At 47.5% G+C, this 23,652-nt stretch overlaps 1 protein-coding gene across 6 annotated transcripts in view; it reads right to left on the reverse strand.

The window, feature by feature from the left end:
- Positions 1–23,652, reverse strand: part of SREK1 (splicing regulatory glutamic acid and lysine rich protein 1) — a 324,223-nt gene that overhangs the window by 105,847 nt on the left and 194,724 nt on the right. For all 6 annotated transcript variants that reach the window (XM_033930011.1, XM_033929984.1, XM_033929975.1 and 3 more), the window contains one exon: positions 19,546–19,660. In XM_033930011.1, coding sequence (XP_033785902.1) covers positions 19,546–19,660 — 115 coding nt within the window. The remainder of the gene's footprint in view (positions 1–19,545; positions 19,661–23,652) is intronic.

The following is a 23,652-nucleotide window of genomic DNA, read 5'->3' on the forward strand; positions in this document are numbered from 1 at the left end:
AAGAAAATAAATAAAAACAAGAGAAAAAGGAAACGGATATGGTTTTCCAAACTAGTGGCAGAGAAAATAAAGGCAAAAGAGATGGTGTTCCTGAAATATAAAAAAACCCAAGAGGAGTACAGAAAGGACTAACGAGTGAAACTGAAAGAAGCCAAGAGAGAGATATATCTGGTGAAAGCGCAGGCAGAAGCACAAATGAGTGTGTGGTACAGTGGTTAAAGCTACAGCCTCAGCACCCTGTGGTTGTGGGTTCAAACTCATGCTACTCCTTGTGAACCTGGGCAAGTCACTTAATCCCGCCATTGCGGGATAGATTGTGAGCCCGCAGGGACAGATAGGGAAAACTGCTCAAGTACCTGAATACATTCATGTAAACCGTTCTGAGCTCTCCTGGGAAAACGGATAGAAAATTGAATAAATTAATAAATAAATGGCTAAAAATGTAAAAAAGGGAGCCAAAAATTTTTCTGATATATTAGTGAAAGGAGAACGAAAGATGAAAGATGGAATTGCGAAACTAAAAGATGTTATGAACTGATATGTGGAGAGTGATGAGGAAAAAGCAAATGTGCTAAACAAATACTGATTGAAGTCTACAAAATCCTGAGTGGAGTAGAATGGGTACAAGTGGATCGATTATTCGCTCCATCAAAAATTACAAAGACTAGGGGACACTCGATGAAGTTACACGGAAATACTTTTAAAACCAATAGGAGGAAAATTTTTTTTCACTCAGAATAATTAAGCTCTGGAACACGTTGCCAGAGGATGTGGTAAGAGTGGATAGCGTAGCTGGTTTTAAGAAAGGCTTGGACAAGTTCCTGAAGGAAAAGTCCATAGTCTGTTATTGAGAAAGACATAGGGGAAGCCACTGCTTGCCCTGTATTAAGAACATAAGAAGTTGCCCCCGCTGAGTCAGACCAGAGGTCCATCTTACTCAGCGGTCCGCTCCCGTGGCGGCCCATCAGGCCTAGTGCCTGAACAGTGGTCCCTGATTAATTTTGTAACTTACCTCTAATCCCATCCCTATAATCTACCTCTACTCTTATCTGTACCCCTCAATCCCTTTGACTTCCAAGTACCTATCCAAAGCTTCTTTGAACCCCTGTAGCATGCTCCTGTTTATCACATCCTCTGGTAGCGCGTTCCATGTATCCACCACCCTCTGTGTGAAAAAGAACTTCCTGGCGTTTGTTCTAAACCTCTCCCCTTTCAATTTCTCTGAGTGCCCCCTTGTACTTATTGATCCCCTTAATTTGAAAAATCTGTCCCTGTCTATTTTTTCTATGCCCTTCATGATCTTGAAGGTTTCTATCATATCTCCTCTAAGTCTCTGCTTTTCCAGGGAGAAAAGCCCTAGCTTTTTCAGTCTGTCAGTATATGAGAGGTCCTCCATGCCCTTTATTAGCTTAGTTGCTCTTCTCTGGACCCTCTCAAGTACCTCCATGTCCTTCTTGAGGTACGGCGACCAGAACTGGACACAGTACTCCAAGTGTGGGTGCACCATAGCACGATACAGTGGCAGGATGACTTCCTTTGTCCTGGTCGTGATACCCTTCTTAATGATACCCAACATTCTGTTTGCTTTCCTTGAGGCCGTGGCACACTGCGCCGACGCCTTCAATGTTGTGTCTACCATCACTCCCAGGTCTCTTTCAAGGTCGCTCACCCCTAGCACTGATCCCCCATTTTGTAAGTGAACATCGGGGGTTTTTTCCCTATATGCATGACCTTGTATTTCCCTATGTTGAAACTCATTTGCCACTTTTGGCCCATTTTTCCAGTGTTGTCAGATCTTTTTGGAGATCTTCGCAGTCCTCCATGTTATTGACCTTGCGATATAGTTTGGTGTCATCCGCAAATTTAATAACCTCACATTTTGTTCCTGCCTCCAGGTCGTTAATGAATATATTGAATAGAAGCGATCCCAGCACCGACCCCTGTGGAACTCCACTCGTGACCCATTGCCAGTCTGAGTAATGTCCCTTTACTCCAACCCTCTGTTTCCTGTCCGCCAGCCAGTTTTTGATCCATCGGTGGACCTCCCCTTGCACCCCATGGTTCCATAGCTTCCTTAGTAGTCTTTCATGTGGCACCTTGTCGAAGGCTTTTTGGAAGTCAAGGTAAATGATATCTATGGATTCCCCTTTATCCACCTGGCTGGTTACCCCCTCAAAGAAGTATAATAAGTTCGTAAGGCATGACCTGCCCTTGCAGAAGCCATGCTGGCTCGACTTTAGCTGCCCATAGTTGTCGATGTGTTCCCAGATGCTGTCTTTAATCAGTGCTTCCATCATCTTTCCCGGGACCGAGATCAAGATCACCGGCCTGTAGTTTCCTGGGTCTCCCCTTGAGCCTTTCTTGAAGATGGGCGTGACATTTGCTATTTTCCAGTCTTCCGGAATCTCTCCAGTTTTTAGGGATAGGTTGCATATTTGTCGAAGTGGCTCAGCTATTTCGTTCCTTAGTTCCTTGAGTACCCTTGGGTGAATGCCATCCGGACCTGGCGATTGTCACTCTTTAGCCTGTCTATCTGCCTGAGGACATCCACCTTGCTCACCTCTAGCTGGACCAGATTTTCATCCTGCTCTCCTTTTACGATCTCCTCGGGCTCCGGAATGTTGGTTGTGTCCTCCCTCGTGAAAACTGACGTGAAGAACTTATTTAGCCTGTCAGCTATCTCCTTTTCCTCTTTTACCACTCCCTTTCTGTCTCCATCATCCAAGGGTCCCACTTCCTCCCTTGCTGGTTGCTTCCCCTTAACATACCTGAAGAATGATTTGAAGTTTGTTGCTTCCCCTGCCAGTCTCTCTTCATATTCTTTTTTTGCTTTACTAACCACTCGATGACACTCCTTTTGGTGTTTTTTGTGTTCCTTTTGGTTCTCCTCTGTTTTGTCCTTTTTCCATTTTTTGAATGATGCTTTCTTGTCACTTATCGCCTTTTTCACTGCATTTGTTATCCACACTGGGTTTTTTGTTCTATTTTTTTTGCACCCTTTCCTGTACTTGGGGATGCACAGGTTCTGTGCTTCGTGTACTGTGCCCTTGAGTATGGTCCAGGCATTTTCTACGGACTCAATCTTCCTTGCGCTGTCGTTGAGTTTCTTTTCCACCATTTTCCTCATGGCATCATAATTCCCTTTTTTGAAGTTAAGTGCAATTGTTGTAGTTCTTTTCACCTTTGATGATCCACCTTGGGTTTTGGCCAGGTACTAGTGACATGGATTGGCCACCTTGAGAATGGGTTACTGGGCTTATTGGACCATTGGTCTGATCCAGTAAGGCTATTCTTATGTTCTTATGTCCCTATTCACAAAAGTGGTCGCAGAGATGAAGTGGGAAACTATAGGCCGATAAGCCTCATTTCAGTTGTTGGAAAAATAATGGAAGTATTGCTGAAAGAAAGAATGGTGAACTTCCCAGAATCTAATGGGTTTCAGAATCCGAGGCAACATGGCTTTACTAAAGGTAAATCATTCCAAACGAACCTGATTTAATTTTTTGATTGGGTGTCCAGAGAACTGGATCAAGAACATAGGCTAGATTTAATTTCTTTAGATTTCAGCAAAGCCTTTGTCACAGTTCCTCCTAGGAGGCTCTTGAACAAATCTGATGGGCTGAAGTTCCAACCCAAAGTTGTGAACTGGATTAGAAACTGATTATTGGACAGATGCCAGAGGGTGGTGGTTAATGGACGTCACTCGGGGGAAGGAAAGCACAGTTACTTACCGTAACAGGTGTTATCCAGGGACAGCAGGCATATATTCTCACATGTGGGTGACCTCATCTACGGAGCCCCGATGCAGACAGCATTTCAAGCAAACTTGATTGAAGATTCAAGCTTGCTGTGCTGCACCATGCATGTGTGCCTCTTGCTCCACTAGAGGGCGCATCCCCTCCTCGTGGTCTCCAGTTCACATATCCAGCAAAGAAGCCAACCCCGGGGAGGTGGGCGGGTTGTGAGAATATATGCCTGCTGTCCCTGGATAACACCTATTACGGTAAGTAACTGTGCTTTATCCCAGGACAAGCAGGCATGATATTCTCACATGTGGGTGACCTCCAAGCTAATAAGAAAGGGCGGAGGGAAGTTGGCAATTTAAGAAAATAGATTACGTAAAACCGATTGGCCGAACCGGCCATCGCTTCTGGACAGTGTATCCAGGCAGTAGTGGGAGGTGAAAGTATGAACCGAAGACCACGTGGCAGCCTTGCAGATCTCCTCAATAGGCGTAGACCTGAGGAAAGCTACCGAAGCTGCCATCGCTCGGACTTTATGCCCCGTAAATCGACCATGCAACGCGAGACCAGCCTGAGCGTAGCAGAAAAAATAGAAGCAGCTAACCAGTTGGAAACTGGAACTGGAAAGGTGCGCTTGGAAACTGGGCGTCCCAACCTATTAGGGTCAAAGGACAAAAATAATTGTGAAACTGTCCGATGAGACTGAGTGCGTTGTAGATAAAAAGCCAACGCCCTCTTGCAGTCAAGAGTGTGGAGCGCCACCTCTCCAGGATGAGAGTGGGGCTTGGGAAAGAACACAGGCAGAACAATGGACTGGTTGAGATGAAAATCAGATACCACCTTAGGCAAAAACTTCGGGTGAGTGCGGAGAACCACCTTGTCTTGATGGAATACCGTGAAAGGTGGGTCCGCCCCCAAAGCCTGTAGCTCATTAACCCTCCGAGCAGAAGTGAGAGCGAGTAGGAAGATCACTTTCCAAGTGAGAAACTTAAGATGGCACTTATCCATAGGCTCAAATGGAGATTTCATCAGTTGAGCTAGAACCACATTAAGATCCCAAAGCACAGGAGGCGGTTTGAGGGGAGGATGAACATTCAAAAGACCCTTTATGAAACGAGAAACCAAGGGATGGAGTGAAAGAGCCTTCCCTTCCAGGGGCTGATGAAAGGCAGCAATGGCACTGAGATGCACACGAATGGAATTGGTCTTTAGGCCAGAGTGAGATAAATGAAGCAAATACTCCAGAACCAAAGGCACAGGGACCGACACCGGGTCCTGGCGGTGAGAGGAGCACCAGGACGAAAATCTAGTCCACTTCTGGGAATAGCAGAGTCTAGTCGAGACTTTCCGAGAAGCCTCCAACACCTCCCTGACCAACTGAGACACGGGGGAAGAAGTCAGGAGGACAGAAACCAAGCAGTCAGATGTAGAGATTGAAGATTGGGATGTAACAGTGAACCCCGACTCTGAGATAGCAGAGAGGTGAACACAGGCAGAAGCAGAGGTTCCCTGACACTGAGTTGAAGTAGTAGGGAAAACCAAGGCTGGCGGGGCCACCGAGGAGCAATTAAGATCAGAGTGGCCCTCACCGATTTCAAATGAACCAGCGTCCTCAGAATCAGAGGAAAAGGCGGGAACGCGTAGAGGAACCTCCCCTCCCAATCGAGGAGGAAGGCATCGGCCTCGAGACGGTCCGGGGAGTATATCCTTGAGCAGAAGAGAGGCAGTTTTTGATTGTCGGATGAGGCGAATAGATCTATCCGAGGAGTCCCCCATGTGTCGAACACCTGTCGCAGGACCTGTGAATGCAGGGACCACTCGTGTGGCTGGAGGAGGCGGCTGAGCCTGTCCGCCAGACAGTTTTGCTCTCCTTGTATGTAAACCGCTCGAAGGAGGATGTTTTGGGAGACCACCCATTCCCAGAGACGCAGAGCTTCTTGGCAGAGGGACCATGATCCCGTCCCTCCCTGCTTGTTTACGTAGTACATCGCCACCTGGTTGTCTGTGCGGACGAGAACCACTCGGTCGTGAAGCAGGTGTTGAAAAGCCACCGCGGCGAGGTAAATGGCCCGAAGCTCCAGCACGTTGATGTGGCAGCGACGATCCTCTTTTGACCACAGACCTTGAGTGCGGAGACCGTCCACATGAGCCCCCCAAGCATACTCCGACGAGTCCGTGGTTAGGACCTTGTGGTGTGGAGGGGCGAGAGAACAAACCCTTGGAAAGATTCGAAGAGTCGGCCCACCAACGGAGCGATTTTTGCAAAGGAGTCACTGTCACGAGGCGGTTGATCGGGTCCCGATCCTGACGCCATTGTGAGGCCAAAGTCCACTGCGGTAACCGCAGATGAAGACGGGCAAGCGGAGTGACGTGGACGGTAGAGGCCATATGGCCGAGGAGCGTCATCATTTGTCGTGCCGAGACAGAGGTCGACCTCGAGATCTGTCGGCTCAGATTTACCAGCGCCTCCCGACGCTGAGGAGGGAGGAAGGAACATAGACGGACCGTGTCCAGCACGGCCCCGATGAATTGTAAGGACTGAGAGGGGCACAGCTGGGATTTTGGAAAGTTTACCTCGAACCCCAGACTCTGAAGAGAAGTAATAGTCTGTCGGGTCGCTGAGATAACCCCCTCCCTGGTCGGGGCTTTGATCAACCAATCGTCCAGGTAGGGGAATACCTGCAGACCCTGGGAGCGCAAAGCAGCCACGACCACTACGAGGCACTTCGTGAAGACCCGAGGGGACGAGGACAGGCCGAAGGGGAGGACCCGGTATCTGCGACAAGCAGGGTGCACTGGAACATGGGTGTAGGCCTCCTTCATATCGAGGGAGCAGAGCCAATCGCCCTCGTTGATCAAGGGGTAAAGAATCGGAAGGGAAAGCATCCGAAACTTTTCCCACACTAGGAACTTGTTCAGGCGCCTTAAGTCCAGAATCGGGCGCAGGTCCCCCGTCTTCTTTGGTACCAGGAAGTAACGGGAGTAAAACCCCTGGCCTCTCTGTTTTTGGGGGACCGGTTCCACCGCCCGTAGGCGAAGGAGATCCAGTGCCTCGGAGAGGAGGAGGGGCAACTGCGCTCGATTGGGGGGACACGCACTTGGTGGGCTGTCGGGAGGGACCTCTCGAAAGTTGAGTGAGTACCCTGATGAGATTACGCCAAGGACCCATGAGTCCGACGTTATGGCTTCCCAGCGAGGGTAATAGGCTCGTAGGCGGCCCCCGATGGGAAGGAGGCCAGGCAGAGGCGCGGAGGGGGCTCGCCCCCGTCCGCTCATCCCGTCAAAAGGACGGAGACGGTTTCGTAGGCGCCATAGGCTGTGATTTAGGTAAAGCCCTAGAAAGAGTCTGGGGGCAAAGGCCGGGGTGGACTTCTGGGGGTAGCGGCGAGGCAATCCCCGAAAAGGACGAGAGGCTGGCGGTTTAGGCTTCTGCCAGACGAGGGAGGCAAAGGAACGTTCTTGTTCCGATAGCCGCTTCGTAGCTGCCTCGATAGTGTCGTCGAACAGTTCTTTACCGACGCAAGGAAGGTTAGCTAACCGGTCCTGGAGGTTAGGGTCCATATCGACTAGCCGTAGCCACGCCAGCCGGCGCATGGCCATGGCGAAGGCTGCGACCCTGGAAGAGAGTTCGAAGCCGTCGTAAGCGGCGTGGAATAAGTGAAGTCTGAGGTTTGAAAAATCCTCGAGGAGGAGGCCAAACGCTGCCTGGTGGGGGGCAGGTAAGTCCGCCGAGAAGGCGCCCAGCAGCCCAATGAGGTGTTTCAGATAGGAGGAGAAAGTGAATGTATAGTCCAGGACTCTAAAGGCCATCATAGAGTTCTGATACAAACAGCGGCCAAATTTGTCCAGTGTCCTGCCATCGCGTCCTGGGGGGACCACCGCGGATACCCTAGAGGGGTGAGCTTTCTTCAAAGAGGACTCCACCAATAAGGATTGGTGGGACAACTGTGGTTGCTCGAACCCCGGGCAGGGCACCGTACGGTACTTAGACTCCATTTTAGATGGGACAGCTGTCACCATGTAAGGGGTCTCGAGGTTCCTGATGAGGGTCTGCCGGAGTACCGGGTTAAGCGGTAGCCGGAGGGACTCTCGGGGCGGGGAAGGCATGTCCAGTTCCGCCAGGTATTCCTTGGAGTACCGTATTTTCACGCATATAACGCGCGCGACGCCCGATTCACCCCCCCCCCAGCAGGACCGCTCGCACCCCCACCCCGAACGACCGCTCGCACGCGCTCCCACCCGCACCCGCATCCACGATCGGAGCAAGAGGGAGCCCAAGCCCTCTTGCCCGGCCGACTCCCCGACGTCCGATACATCCCCCCCCCCCGGCAGGACCACTCGCACCCCCACCCCGAACGACCGCTCGCACGCGCTCCCACCCGCACCCGCATCCACGATCGGAGCAAGAGGGAGCCCAAGCCCTCTTGCCCGGCCGACTCCCCGACGTCCGATACATCCCCCCCCCGGCAGGACCACTCGCACCCCCACCCCGAACGACCGCCGACTTCCCGACAATATCGGGCCAGAAGGGAGCCCAAACCCTCCTGGCCACGGCGACCCCCTAACCCCACCCCGCACTACATTACGGGCAGGAGGGATCCCAGGCCCTCCGGCCCTCGACGCAAACCCCCCTCCCCCCCAACGACCGACCCCCCCAAGAACCTCCGACCGCCCCCCCCCAGCCGATCCGCGACCCCCCTGGCTGACCCCCCTTCCCCGTACCTTTGGTAGTTGGCCGGACAGACGGGAGCCAAACCCGCCTGTCCGGCAGGCAGCCAACGAAGGAATGAGGCCGGATTGGCCCATCCGTCCTAAAGCTCCGCCTACTGGTGGGGCCTAAGGCGCGTGGGCCAATCAGAATAGGCCCTGGAGCCTTAGGTCCCACCTGGGGGCGCGGCCTGAGGCACATGGGTCCAACCCGACCATGTGCCTCAGGCCGCGCCCCCAGGTGGGACCTAAGGCTCCAGGGCCTATTCTGATTGGCCCACGCGCCTTAGGCCCCACAAGTAGGCGGAGCTTTAGGACGGATGGGCCAATCCGGCCTCATTCCTTCGTTGGCTGCTTGCCGGACAGGCGGGTTTGGCTCCCGTCTGTCCGGCCAACTACCAAAGGTACGGGGAAGGGGGGTGGGGAGGTCGTGGGGGTCGGCCAGGGGGGTCGCGGGTCGGCTGGGGGGGCGGTCGGAGGTTCTTGGGGGGGTCGGTCGTTGGGGGGGAGGGGGGTTTGCGTCGAGGGCAGGAGGGCCTGGGATCCCTCCTGCCCGTAATGTAGTGCGGGGTGGGGTTAGGGGGTCGCCGTGGCCAGGAGGGTTTGGGCTCCCTTCTGGCCCAACTACACAAAGGTACGGGGAAGGCGGGTGGGGGTGTCGTGGGGGTCGGCCAGGGGGGTCCCGGGTCGGCTGGGGGACGGGCGGAGGTTCTTGGGGGGGGCGGTCGTTGGGGGGAGGGGGTTTGCGTCGAGGGCAGGAGGGCCTGGGATCCCTCCTGCCCGTAATGTAGTGCGGGGTGGGGTTAGGGGGTCGCCGTGGCCAGGAGGGTTTGGGCTCCCTCCTGGCCCGATATTGTTGGGGAGTCGGCGGTCCGTCGGGGTGGGGGTGCGAGTGGTCCTGCCGGGGGGGGATGTATCGGACGTCGGGGGGGGCATCAGGCTTTCAGGATGGGGACAGACCTTCAAGGGGGGACAGGACTTCAAGGGGGGACAGTGCACGGAAAGTCAGGGGGGGTGAACGGAGAGTCGGGACAGCGCACGGAAAGTCAGGGCAGTGCACGGAAGTCAGGGGGGTGAACGGAGAGTCGGGACAGCGCACGGAAAGTCAGGGCAGTGCACGGAAGTCAGGGGGGTGAACGGAGAGTCAGGGCGGGCGAAAGGAGCGTCGGGCATCATGCGCGGTATACCCGTGAGCGCGGTATACAAAAGTTTTTGTACATATCATCGTGATTTCTGCGCGCTATACCCGTGTGCGCGTTTTACACGGGTGCGCGTTATTTGCGTGAAAATACGGTACCTTGAGTCAGATTGTAAGTCCAAGTCAAGGGCACGTCCCATGTCCTGGATGAACCTCGTAAAGGAAGGCCGGTGTGATCCCGTGGCCCCTTGCGGGGACAGTGAACGAGACCTCCTTTTCGCTGAGAAGGAGGGGGAAGCCTCCCTCGAATAGCGAGGTTCATGTTCAGACCCTCGATCCGAGACCGGGGACGAGCTGTGGAAGCGCTCCGGGGTCTAGGACCTGCGTCGCCTCGAGGAGCCCCTCGGGGACGACACCGGGGTAAGGGGCACCGACCGATGTCGTGTCGGAGACCTCTCCCCGAATTCCCTTGGCGAAAGCCTAGAGCCTCGGACTGGAGCCCTGGACCGAGGGGGAGTCAGTAGAAGCTTTGGGTTAGTGAGAGACAGCTCGGTAACCCGTAGCGGTCCCCCCGATCGAGTCGAGGGCGAGCGGCCTTGAGCCGGAGGGGAACTCCGGGCCTTTTTGCAGAGTCGACGGCCCGAGGGGTCGAGGGGCTTCGATCTACGTTTCGCCCCACGCAGCTCCAACGGGGACGAACGCCTCGAGTGCCTCGGAGAGGAATCTGAGGAAGAAGAAAGGCGGCGAAAACGGCGCACTTTGCCTCGAGGGGTCTCGACTCAGGGCTCAGGCTGGTCCGGCGCATGCGAGGTCGAGGCCGGGTGAAGGTGAGTCATGGCAGCAGATAGCTCCGTCGTGATCATTGCCCGAAGCAGCTCCTGGAACACTGGCACGGACAGCATCGATGGCATGTCCGGAGACGCGGTGCACTCCACCGAGGGCGATCTCGATTTAGAGCATTCCCGAGTGGTGGAGGCACGTCCCGAGGTCTTCGGGGGCTTCGCCGGGGCCATGGGTAAGGAACTCCCCCCTTGCCCGGCCATTGTCCCCGAGGTTGGCTTCTTTGGAGGTATGGAAGCTGAGGAAGGAAGAGGGGACTTACCCGGAGCCGAAGACTTCTGAGAGCTTGGGGTCTTCGAAGTTGAGTCCCGAGGCGGGACCGAGGGACCCGAGGCTGAGGTCAAGGCCGGGGCCGACCTCGAGACCGAGGTCGAGGGTTGGTCGGCAGCAAACAGGTCCGCCATGCGGGCCCGTCGTCAGCGGAGCGCCCGGTGTTGGAAAGTTGCGCACCGGGGGCAAGTTTCTGTCGGATGATCGGCCCCCAGTCAAAGGATCCACCAGCGATGCGGGTCTGTGATCGATAATAGACGCTCGCACCTGGTGCACTTTTTAAAGTCAGTAACAGGCCGGGACATAGAAAAAACAGTCGACTGTGGCCTATCAGGCCACACGGCCGCGACGACCCGGGAGCCCCCGGGTCGCGAATCAAAGCGCGTTAAACGCGATGAGCAGGGAAAAAAACAAAATAACTATATGCACAGCGACTTTTAAAAATATAAAACAACAATAAATCGCAGTGCAAAGAAGGCACTTGGGGCAGAGCTAACAAAAACGTGTCTTCTTAGCACTGAGGAAAAAAACGAACTGGAGACCACGAGGAGGGGATGCGCCCTCTAGTGGAGCAGGAGGCACGCATGGTGGTGCAGCACAGCAAGCTTGAATCTTCAATCAAGTTTGCTTGAAATGCTGTCCGCATCGGGGCTCCGTAGATGACGTCACCCACATGTGAGAATATCATGCCTGCTTGTCCTGGGATAAAAGTGAGTAGTAGAGTCCCTCAGGGATCGGTACTGGGGATGATCCTGTTCAATATGTTTGTGAGTGACACTGCCGAAGGGTTAGAAGGAAAAGTTTGTCTTTTTGCAGATAATACCAAGATCTGTAACAGAGTAGACACCAAGGAGGGAGTGGAAAACATGAAAAAGGATTTGCAAAGGTTAGAAGAATGGTCTACTATCTGGCAACTAAAATTCAATGCAAAGAAATACAGAGTAATGCATTTGGGGATTAGAAATCGGAAGGAGTCAAATGTGCTGTGAAATGAGAGGCTGATGTGCCGAGATGGGGAGAGGGACCTTGGGGTGATAGCGTCCGAAGATCTAAAGGAGACGAAATAGTGTGACAAGGAGGTGGTTGTTGCCAGAAGGATGCTGTGCTGTATAAAGAGGTGTAATCAGTAGAAGAGAAAAGGTATTGATGCCCCTGTACAGGTTGTTGGTGAGGCCCCACTTGGAGTATTGTGTTCAGTTTTGGAGATCTTATTTGGTGAAGGACATAAGAAGACTTGAAGCGGTCCAGAGGAGGGTGACGAAAATGGTAGGAGGTTTGCGCCAGGAGACATTATGAGGAGAGACTGGAAGCCCTGAATATATATACCTTAGAGCAGTGGAGAGCCCTTTGGAGGGCCTCAGGAAAAAAGAGTTAATGTATTATTTAAGAAATGACAATTTTGAAAGAGGTAAAACTCTTTATAGTTTATAAATCTTTCCTTTTGGCTAAGTCTTAATAATATTGTAGTTTATAGCTAAAGAGATATATCAAGAAACTGTTTTATTTTACTTTTGTGATTATGATAAAAATACTGAGGGCTTCAAAATAGTACCTGGCTAGCCGCATGTGATCTCCGGGCGCAAGTTTGAGACCATTGCCCTAGAGGAAAGGAGGGACAGGGGAGATATGATTCAGACATTAAAAGGTATTAACCTAGAACAAAATATTTTCCAGAGAAAGGAAAATGGTAAAATCAGAGGACATAATTTGAGATTGAGGGGTGGATGTAAGGAAGTTCTTCTTTACAGAGAGGGTGGCGGATGAGGAAAATGGTGGCAGTGTTCAAAAAAGTGTGGGATGAACACAGAGGATCGCGAATCAGAAAATAATAGTAAATATTGAAGAACTAAGGCCAGTACTGGGCAGACTTGCACGGTGTTCAAATATGGCTGTTTGGTTGAGGATGGGCTGGAGAGGGCTTCAATGGCTGGGATGGTTTAAATGGGCTGGCATGAGCTTTGATGGAGACTTCAGTAGATGAAACCTAAGCACAGTACCGGGCAGAACTTTGGGTTCTGGCCCATAAATAGCTAAGAAGAAGAAAAATTTAAATTAAAATCAGTAATTTACAGTGTGTAAGGTTGGGCAGACTGGATGGACCATTCAGGTCTTAATCTGCCATCATCTATTATGTTACTATGTCACTTATCTCCCCCTATGATCTCCACTCAGCTGGTAAGTCCCTCCTATCTGTGCCCTTCTCTTCAATTGCCAACTCCAGACTCCATCCCTTCTATCTTGCTGTGCCATATGCTTGGAACAATCTGCTCGAATCCCTATGGCAGGCTCTGTCTCTGGCAGTGTTCAAGGCCCAGTTAAAAGCCCACCTCTTTGAGAGTGCTTTTGACTCCTAACGCCTCTCACCTAGGGTTCTGTACCTTGGACTGTCTGTCCAAGTTAGATTGTAAGCTCTTCCAAGCAGGGACAATATAAATGTAAAAATATACAGCGTTACATACACCTTTCAGCACTATACAAGTAGCAGTAGTAAGTCTGGCAAAGCAGCAGACTTAAATGCAGAATCGTGGGATTTTCCTTTGGTTCTAAAGCCTCCAAAAGATCTGAAGATCTGGCATTCAGCCCCAGATTCCCAGCCATGCAGAACAGAGACAGAAAATTACAGACCGGTGAGTCTTACATCCATAGTGTGCAAACTCATGGAAACACTGATCAAACAGAAACTCGACAAAATTCTAGACGAAGAAAATTTACGTGATCCACACCAACACGGATTTACCAGGGGAAGGTCCTGCCAATCCAAGCTGATTGACTTCTTTGACTGGGTGACCAGTCATCTGGATGCCGGGGAGTCCCTGGACGTGATATATTTGGACTTCAGCAAAGCTTTTGATAGCGTTCCACACCGCAGGCTGTTGAACAAACTAAAATCGATGGGATTAGGGGATACATTCACTACATGGATAAGGGATTGGCTAGATGGTAGGCTTCAAAGGGTGATAGTAAACGGTACCCCCTCCAAAACGTCAGCAGTGACAAGTGGAGTACCTCAGGGCTCCGTCTTAGGGCCGATTCTATTCAATTTATTCATAGGAGATTTGACCCAAGGGCTTAGAGGAAAAGTATCACTGTTTGCCGACGACGCCAAACTATGCAACATAGTAGACAAAAGCAGTGTGCCTGACTTTATGACGCAGGACCTACGGCAGCTGGAACAGTGGTCATCAACTTGGCAGCTAGGCTTCAATGCTAAAAAATGTAAAGTAATGCACCTAGGCAAAAAAAATCCACACAGAACTTACACACTAAATGGTGAAACCTTGACCAGGACCACGGTGGAACGGGATTTAGGAGTGATCATTAGCAATGATATGAAGGCTGCCAATCATGTGGAGAAGGCTTCGTCCAAGGCAAGACAAATGATGGGCTGCATCCGTAGGGGTTTTGTCAGCAGAAAACCTGAAGTCATAATGCCACTATACAGATCCATGGTGAGACCTCATCTCGAGTATTGTGTTCAATTCTGGAGACCACACTACCGGAAAGATATATTGAGAATTGAGTCGGTTCAGCGAATGGCTACCAGGATGGTCTTGGGGCTCAGGGATCTCACGTATGAAGAAAGGCTAAAAAAACTGCAGATGTACTCACTGGAGGAGCAAAGAGAGAGAGGGGACATGATTGAGACCTTTAAGTATATCACGGGGCGTATAGAGGTGAAAGATGATATCTTCAGTCTTACAGGGCCCTCGGTAACCAGAGGACACTCGCTGAAAATCAGGGGAGGGAAATTTCAAGGTGATGCTAGAAAGTACTTCTTCACCGAAAGGATGGTCGATCATTGGAACGAGCTGCCTCAGCAGGTGATTGAGGCCAACAGCGTGTCAGATTTTAAGAGAAAATGGGATATTCACGTGGGATCTATAGGGGAGTAAAAGTCGGGGAGTGGGTCATTGGTATGGGCAGACTCGATGGACTATGGCCCTTTTCTGCCGTCAATTTCTATGTTTCTACCTGAAAACAAAGGATCAGCAAGCTAGTCATCATCATACATATCCCCTAGGTCAAGGTCTGCTTGCCTGATTGCGATGAGGCTGTGCCCAAAGCAGTATCAGAAAAAGGACAAGTCTGAGGTGGAGTGGGAATGCGCAGACAAAGAATAGCTGTTGTGTAGAGCATTCCTCATATATTTCATGAAATCTGTGAAAGTCTCCAGATCTAGAGGTGCAGACTCACCCTTGGATGACATCACCTTGCAATTCTTGGGATGTGGAAGGTCCACATCCGTTCTTGTGGATCCTTCAGCTCTGCTGAGCCCTGAAAAAAAGAGAAGGCCGCCCCAATGGGCTAGCCAAGTGACTTGTCACCTGCTTAGTCAGGGGAGAGGATAAGCTTTGTGTTGCCGCCTCTCTCAGCAGTGCCACGCAGCACAAGGATGCTCCTGAGGCAACAAATTTGCACAATCCTGGTAAGCATCCACAGTAAGAGAGAGCCCAAGGACTCCATCCCAACAAGATCTAAGGCAAAATCTGCAGATTTGGGAGAGCAGGAATCTTTTGAGAAAGAGATTGCTAAAAATCTAGGATGGCACAGCTAAGAAAGTCATGCCAAAATCACGATTTTTCTCACACTTAGGGAAGTTCAAAAACGGTGATTTTAGGATTTTTTTGGGTGGGGGAACACAGGGGGACATGCAGAAAACCTCAAAACTACAAAATTCAGACTTCCCCAATTCACCTCAGAGGCCTTACTCACTGTGACCTGTGCTGGAAATGTGCTGCAGCCAGTCTCAGCTCTCTTACATTAGCTGGAACAGAAGAAATTACTGCCTCATGCTGGGAATGTCTCTTTGACGCTGATCTTCGGGCTGCCAGTTAGACACTGTGCCTGACTGTACCTCCACCCCATAGACTGGCGGATGTGCTCAAGGAAGAGCAGAGGAAAAAAAAACACAGCTGGCAACCTGCAAGATACTGCTGAGTCTCCTAGGTATGCCAAACAACCTGTGCTTGAACCTTCATTTAGTAGAAGGAGAGAAAAAAAGCGGGGATGGCCCCGAGCGCCTAAGAAACCAATGCAGGCTGACTAACAGGTACCCTCTGGGATCGGCCTCTCAGCTACAGACCAAAGTCTGTGTGTTCTCAATGCAGGCAGAGCTTAAGAATTGCTCCGAGCACAAAGAAATCCCAAAAAAGAGGAGCAGAACAGAAACACTCCTTCAGGCATGCATGCAGAAGGGAAAAAGTACAGGTGGTGCTAGAGCTCCCAGTGAAGTAGAGGAGAGGCACAGAAAAAACCCAGTGGATTTCTTCTGCATATGGTACGCGACCATTGGGAGATAACCCACATGTCTCGAATGTCTCACCTATTGAACTGGAAATAACACTCAGAATTTAGGAAGCTGGGTTGAGAACTTTTCAGCTCCCTCTTATATGGCCTAGAGCTTGCAGATACCTTTAACTTGAGAAGCATAGGCAGCGCAATCAGATAGATGAAGAGTCAAGTAGCTGACATGAACAGATTTTTTTAAAAAGATGTCATACTTGCTTACTATCCAAATATCAAAGGTAAAAATATTCATCTACATCTTGTTACTTTAAAGATAGCAAAGAAAAGATTTAATTAAGCTTTATTAATTGAAACCAAAAAAAACACCCAGTGTTCTCCCCAGAAATGTTTTCCAGCCAGGTGGCATGAAAAAGTAGCCGGGTGGGGTGGGATGGGGAAATTTGGTGGTGGGGAAAATTAACCCCCTCTTTTACTATGGTGCGCTAGCGTTTTTAGAGCACGCAAACCCCCGCACTATGCGGGAAAACTAACGCCAGCTCAATGCTGGCATTAGCGTCTAGTGCGCGTGCTAAGCGCACGCTAAAACCACTATCGCAACTTAGTAAAAGGAGCCCTAAATGTGTACTATTTTTATTAGTTAATTATTATTATTATTTTCCAATGCTCAATATGACTTCCTTTTAAAATGACCAAGTCAAAATGATCTACCAACAATAAAATTTAAAAAAATACAAAGCATACTGTACACAGAGAAAATGTTAATTATTATTTATATTCTGCAAGTTTTCAAAGAGGTCAAGGCAGATGACTTTATGCAATATCACCTTAGGAACAACTATACAAAAACAGACAAATATACCTCTCCCTTTTTGCTAAATCGCAATAGCAATAGGTCAGTTTACCTGCAATTCATAAATCTAACTTCTCTTCAGCGCATATCACTTTTACCATATACCCTCATCCCTCATGTTCTACCCCTTTCCCTCTATCTCATTTCTTCTAATATTATGTAACTTCTCCTCACCTCCCCACTTATCCTCACTTTCTAGTTTGTCTGTATACGTTATATATGTTTACTCTAAATATTCTATACACCTAACTATTCTCCCTTCTACCCATTTTAAATTTTATTGTTAACCGGTCAGATATTCGTTTTATGATCGGGATATTAAAAACTAATAAACTTGAAACTTGAATAAACTTGAAACTAGCGATTTTTAGCACAGGGAAATGCGTTGAATGCCCTGCGCTGCTCTCGATGCTCATAGGCTCCCTGCGATAAAAACCGCTATTGTGGTTTAGTAAAAGGGGGCCATAGTGCAAAATATAGACAGCAGATATAAATTCTCAAAACCACTAAATTGAAAATAAAATCATTTTTCCTACCTTTTTGTCTGATGATTTCATGAGTCTCTGGTTGCATTTCCTTCTTCTGACTGTAAATCCAATATTTCTTTCTTTCTGTCCCTCCCCTTTTCTTTCTGTCTCTCTTTCTTTCTCTCTCCCCCCTGCCTGCCTGTCTTTCTCTCTCTCCCTGTCCCCCTCTTTATTTCTGCCTTTCTTTCTCTCTCTCTCCCCCTGCCTGCTTTCTTTCTCTCTCCCCTTGCCCCCCCAAGCCATCGCACCGATTTCTCCACTTCCCCGATTCTTTCCCTACCCCCTAAGCCACCATGCCGATTTCTCTCTGCTGGCTCCCCGAGCCAGGCCAGACACATACAAGCGCCGGACTCACAAGACTTCACCTCTGACGTCAATTCTAACGTCGGAGAGGAAGTTTCAGGCCAGCCAGGCAGCGATTGGCTGGCCCAGAACTTCCTCTCCAACATCAGAATTAACGTCGGAGGTGAAGTCTTGTGAGTCCAGTGCTTGTACGTGCCTGGCCTGGTCAGGGAGGCAGGAAGAAAAAGAATGGAAAGGCAACGCGATCGACTCACATTGCCTTTGCAATCTACTGGTCGATCACGATCGATCATTTGGGCACCCCTGCTGTTATGGTATCCTGTCCTGACCTGAGGAAAGGGGTTTAGTCCCAAAAAACTGCCTTATTTCCATTTCCTATTTATAAACTTTAATCAATACAGTTACAATACTACTTGATTCTACATAAAGCAACAAAACTATTTTTTTCTACCTTTTGTCATTTCTGCTTTAATCATCTTCTCTTCACTCTCTTCTTTCTATTCAGCGTTTGTCCTCACTCCCTTCCAAGCAACATCTGTCCTCTCTTTGTCCCTTCCACCCAGTCTCTGCCCTCTCTCTCTTTTTACCCCTTCCATCTACTGTCCACCCTCTCTCTGCCCCTTGCATCCACTGTCCACCCTCTCTCTGCCCCTTGCATCCAGTTTCCACCCTCTCTCTGTTCCATATGTCCCTTCAATAAACTGTATACCATGTGCCCTTTCTCTCCTTTGTACATGATTCATTTCAGCTTCACCCCCTCCCCTATGCTCTCGCATCTCTCTCTTCTCCTTTCCTTCCTTCCTTCCTTCCCACTCCACCCCATGATCTGGCATCTCGATCTCTTTCACTTCTCTCACCCCATGCCCTGGCATCTCCCTCCTCTCCTCCCCCCATATGTGCTGCCATCTCTCCCCTCACCATGGTCTGGTAGCTTCTTTCCCTCCCTCCCTCCCTCCCATGGCATCTCATACCTCACCTCTCCCTTCCCTGGTCTTACTTCTCCCCTCTCTCTCCCCAATTGGGTGCTGCAGCAGCAGCACTTCTCTTCACCTCCCCAATTGGGTGCAGCAGCAGCTTTTCTCTCGCCCCCAATTGGGTGCACCAGCTTTTCTCTTCCCCCTCCCCTCCAAAAATCGGGTACAGTAGCAGCAACATTTCTCTTCCCTTTCCCCTCCCCCCCAAAAAAATGGGTGCAGCAACAGAACATTTCTATTCCCCCTCCCCTTCCCCATTCGGTGCAGCAGCAGCATTTCTCTTCCCATCCCTCCCAGCTCACACACCAGTCGGCAGAGTCACAAGGCAAGTTGTAAGCTTCCCTCCAGCTTACAACTTGCTGCTTTTACCTGCTTCGGGCCTTCCTCATTGCCGGGTCCTGCCTACTTTCTGTTTCCGCGAAGGCATGACCCAGCAGCGAGGAAGGCCCGAAGCAAGTAAAAGCAGCAAGTTGTAAGCTTCTCTCCGGGGCTTTATCGTGTGCGTGCCGGCTTCCCTTCTCTTCCCTCCGAAACCGGAAGTAGCGTCCCGGGATGGGGGGGGGGGAAGAGAAGGGAAGCCAGCACGCACACGATAGAGCCCCGGAGGGAAGCTTACAACTTGCTGCTTTTACTTGCTTCGGGCCTTCCTCGCTGCCGGGTCCTGCCTTCGCGGAAACAGAAAGTAGGCAGGATCCGGCAACAAGGAAGGCCCGAAGCAAGTAAAAGCATGCTGGCAAAAAAAAAAAAAAAAAAAAAAAGGCAGCCGTCAAACAAAATTTTCGGCGGCGAGTCAGCCTGGGAAGGAGCATCGGCGGCGGCAGCAGGATTAGCTGGGCGGTCATCTAAATCAGCCGGGCACAGCGCCCGGCTGTAAGGCCCTGGGGAGAACATTGAAAACCCTTCAGATTATAATTAATCAGCTGGAAAGAGAAAGGATATAATTTACCTGTGTTTTGAACGTGATCGTTTCCTTCTAGAATGGGATTTAGAACGCGATCTGGATCGGGAACGAGTTTGTGAATGTGGTCTTACACTTTTTTTCTCACTGCTCTTTCCAGTCTCTAAAGAGAGAGAATGAAATGGAGACTAAGTTAAAAACAGTCTATTGTCCATGTTATGAGGGCAACATACACACCCATACATTACAGATCTCCATATGCAACACTTAAGTACTAGTTCAAAACTGAAGAAATAAGATTTATGCTGTAATGCATGACTCCAATACATTCTTAATCTTTTTTTTTTTTAAACTGAATTCAGGTACAATTTGCTATTTGTGCTGAAATGCATCTATTATATACAGCTCTTAATTCTTTGTTGCATACCAGAACTCAGAAAGTTTTGATGGGCTGTAAATAACCATTTTATAGTTGTGGGAATAAGTCAGACTTGTTATTAGCATGCCTGATTAGAACTTGTGGCCAGATTCTCAAAACTTTTAACATGGTCGCTAAACTGGTTTCCAATGGTTTAGCCTGCATGCATTTTAGCAGCGGCTTATCAAAATGGCTTATCTCGGCATTTAGCGAGCTTTCAAGCAGTCTCCAATACTGCCATGCAAATGGGCTCTTCAGTATTGAAATGAGCACTCCAGTGGATTCTTAAAAATCTCTGAGCCATTCCCCAAGAGCGGCATTGGCATTTGGTGACAAAAATCAGTGACTGGTCCAGCAGTGCCTGTATAGTGACAGCACTGTTTAAAACCCTGGCAGCGGGAGAGATACCTATTCTCTCCTGCCACAAACAACCCCCACTTCCCAGCAGCAGGAGAGATACCCACTCTCTCCCGCTGCCACACAACCCTCCCCCCAAACGACCGGCACCTTCTCCTCCTTGATTTAGATGGCTCGCCTCTTCACAAATGGGCCTTCCCCTCCCAAGTGCATCCTATGGGAGGGGCCTTATGCATCTGGGCAAATCACAGCCTTAGGTCCCTCCCCAGAGGCATCGGCGAGGAGACTAAGGCTCTGATTGACCTAGATATTGTGACAATCCTGCATCTCAAAGTCTTGTCACAGAGAAATATGGGAGGAATTAAAAACCCCGATGCAGAAGGGCTGACCAAGTCAGAGCACAGGGGTGTAGATCAGTTGACTATGCTATGGACAGTGAAGAAATGGAAGTGGAACAGATAAGCTGTGACTTTCCTGATACTGTCCAGAAACCAATGTTGATATATAAATAAATGATAAAAATAATAAAATTGTAATCAACTATTAAAGAAATATATAAAGATAAGGATATTGGTATTTAGATATTAAAAACAAGATATGGATTGCTGGAATGGAGTATATGAGATATAGGAAAAATAACACTACTAAATTAAATATATATTTATGATAGAATTTTGTGAAATAGACTAAAATATTGGAGAAATATAATTTAAAGATTGGTGAGTGGATAAAGATACATTAATGTAATGTTAAGAATTAAATATGGTTAATAGATATCAAAGGTTAAATAACCGATAGAGAATATAATTATTTTAAAAATGGAAAAAAAAAATATATATATTTTATGTTTAGAAGAAAGATATACTAAGATATACTGAGGAAGATTAATGAGTTTATTTTAAGAAATGATAAAGGGGATATTAATTAATACTGGTTGCCTAGGGAGGAGGGGGATGTTGGGGTTGCTGTTCCAATGTGTGTCCTTAAGCAGTCATTATATTGGGGGGGAAAGGGGGGGAAAAACATGGATCTTAAAGATATTACTAGAATGATTAAGGAAAAGATCAATAAGGGGTTGGATACCTCAGGGGTAAAAATGTGTGTCATTAAGAAAAATTTCTTAGATCTTAAATATGAAGGAAGGAAGGAAAAAGATTATGATGAGAAGTATAAAATATACAATGTCTTTTAAGATATTTTCTATTAATGTCAATGGCCTGAATCATGTAATCAAAAGAAAAAAGGTATTAGCATTTTTAAAAAAGCAAAACGCGGATGTTTATTGTTTGCAGGAGACTCATCTGAATATAAAGGAATTACAAAAACTAAAGGATGGGTGGGTAAAGGAATGTTTTTTCGCTCCAGCAACAGGTAAAAAAGCAGGAGTAGCAGTTCTTATAAATAAAAAATGTATGGCCAATTTTAAGGTAATAAATTCAGATCCACATGGAAGATGGATACATATTGATATAAGTATGGGAAATAATACCCTGACGTTGTTTAATATATATGCCCCTAATTCGAATCAATCAGAATTTTTAAAAAAGTTGCAGAATATGTTGTTACCACTGGCTGCTTCTAATTTAGTAGTGGCTGGAGATTTTAATGCTGTAATGGATCCATTATTGGATAAAAAACCAGCTAAAAGCATAAAATCTTTAGGTTTAGATAATTTGGCTCAATCATGTGATTTGAAGGATATATGGCGTATTCTTCATTTTAATGATCAGGAATTTTCATTTTGTTCACAGGTTCATAAATCATTTTCAAGAATAGATTATATTTTTTATTTCAACACATAAGGTGAAACAGGTGATTAAAGCTTCCATAGATCCTATTATTATTTCAGATCACGTGGGAGTATGGATAGAATTACAATTGGATCAATTGGAAAATGGAAGACCTCCTTGGAGATTTGATAATGCATTGCTTGTGGATGACAAATTTTTGGAAAATTTTAAAACACAAATTAATGATTTCTTTCAAATGAATTTAGTGGAAGATACATCTATTGAGAATGTATGGGATGCATTTAAAGCAACCATGAGAGGTAATATTATATCATATTCAGCTTTTGATAGGAAACAGATTAAAAAGCAGTATATAGAGTTAGAAAAAGAAATTAAAATATTAGAAGCTAAATTGGTTAGTAAATGGGAACATGAGGTTTTACAAGCTCTTTTGAAAGCAAAAGGTAAATATAATGAATTAACTTCAAAAATGATAAGAAGAGATTTGTTTTCCAAGCAAACAATGTATTATGGAAATTCTAATAAGGCGGGAAGATTATTGGCGAATTATCTTAAAGCAAAAAAAAGAAAAACTAATGTTAATGGAATAAAAGATGATAATGGTATAATAACAAATCAAACAGATATAATTTTAAAACATTTTCTAAAATTTTATAAGGACCTGTATTCTTCCGAACCTTATATGGAGAGACAAAAAGATGGTAAAAATTTTTTAGATTTAATTAATAGACCGAAGGTTCCTGATCATATAAAACGGAGTTTAGATGAACCTATATCATTAAAAGAATTAGAAACAGCATTGAGATCTCTTAGAGTTGGATCCGCTCCAGGTGGTGATGGTTATACAGTAGAATTCTATAAAACATTTCAAAATGTCATTTCCCCATTTTTACTAAATTTATATCAAACACAACTTATAAAAGGTGAGATTAAAGGTACTATGGCTGAATCAATAGTAATAGTTTTGCCTAAGCCAAATAAAGATCCTACTTTGGTTTCAAACTACAGACCTATATCTTTAATAAATGTTGATAATAAACTTTTGGCGAAAATTTTGGCTTTGAGATTAGCCAAAGCTCTCCCACACATTATAGACACACACCAGACTGGTTTTATTGCTAAAAGGCACTCCTCTAATAACTCTAGATTATTGTTTCATATGTTAAATTTATCAAAAAAAATGGATGAACCGGCTTTTACAGTTTCATTAGATGCAGAAAAAGCGTTTGATAGAGTTGAATGGAATTTTATGTATCAAGCTTTAGAGTGGTTTGGTATAGGTTCTGGATTTATACAAATGGTAAAAACATTGTATAGCTTCCCGATTGCAAGATTAAGTATTAATAATATAATATCTGAAGGTTTTAAATTGCAGAGGGGAGTTAGACAAGGTTGTCCATTATCTCCTTTGTTATTTGATGTTGTATTAGAACCCTTACTATTATCAATACAGCAAACAAAGGGAATACAGGGTATTCCATACTCTGATATGGAATATAAAGTTTCAGCATATGCGGATGATATTTTACTTTATTTGAGAAATCCAGAGTCTACCTTACCATGTCTATTAAAATTAATTGATATGTTTGGTAAATTTTCAGGTTATAAAATTAACTGGAGTAAGTCGGA

The sequence above is a fragment of the Geotrypetes seraphini genome, chromosome 1 (assembly GCF_902459505.1).
Source record: "Geotrypetes seraphini chromosome 1, aGeoSer1.1, whole genome shotgun sequence".
Taxonomy (NCBI): Eukaryota; Metazoa; Chordata; class Amphibia; order Gymnophiona; family Dermophiidae; genus Geotrypetes; species Geotrypetes seraphini.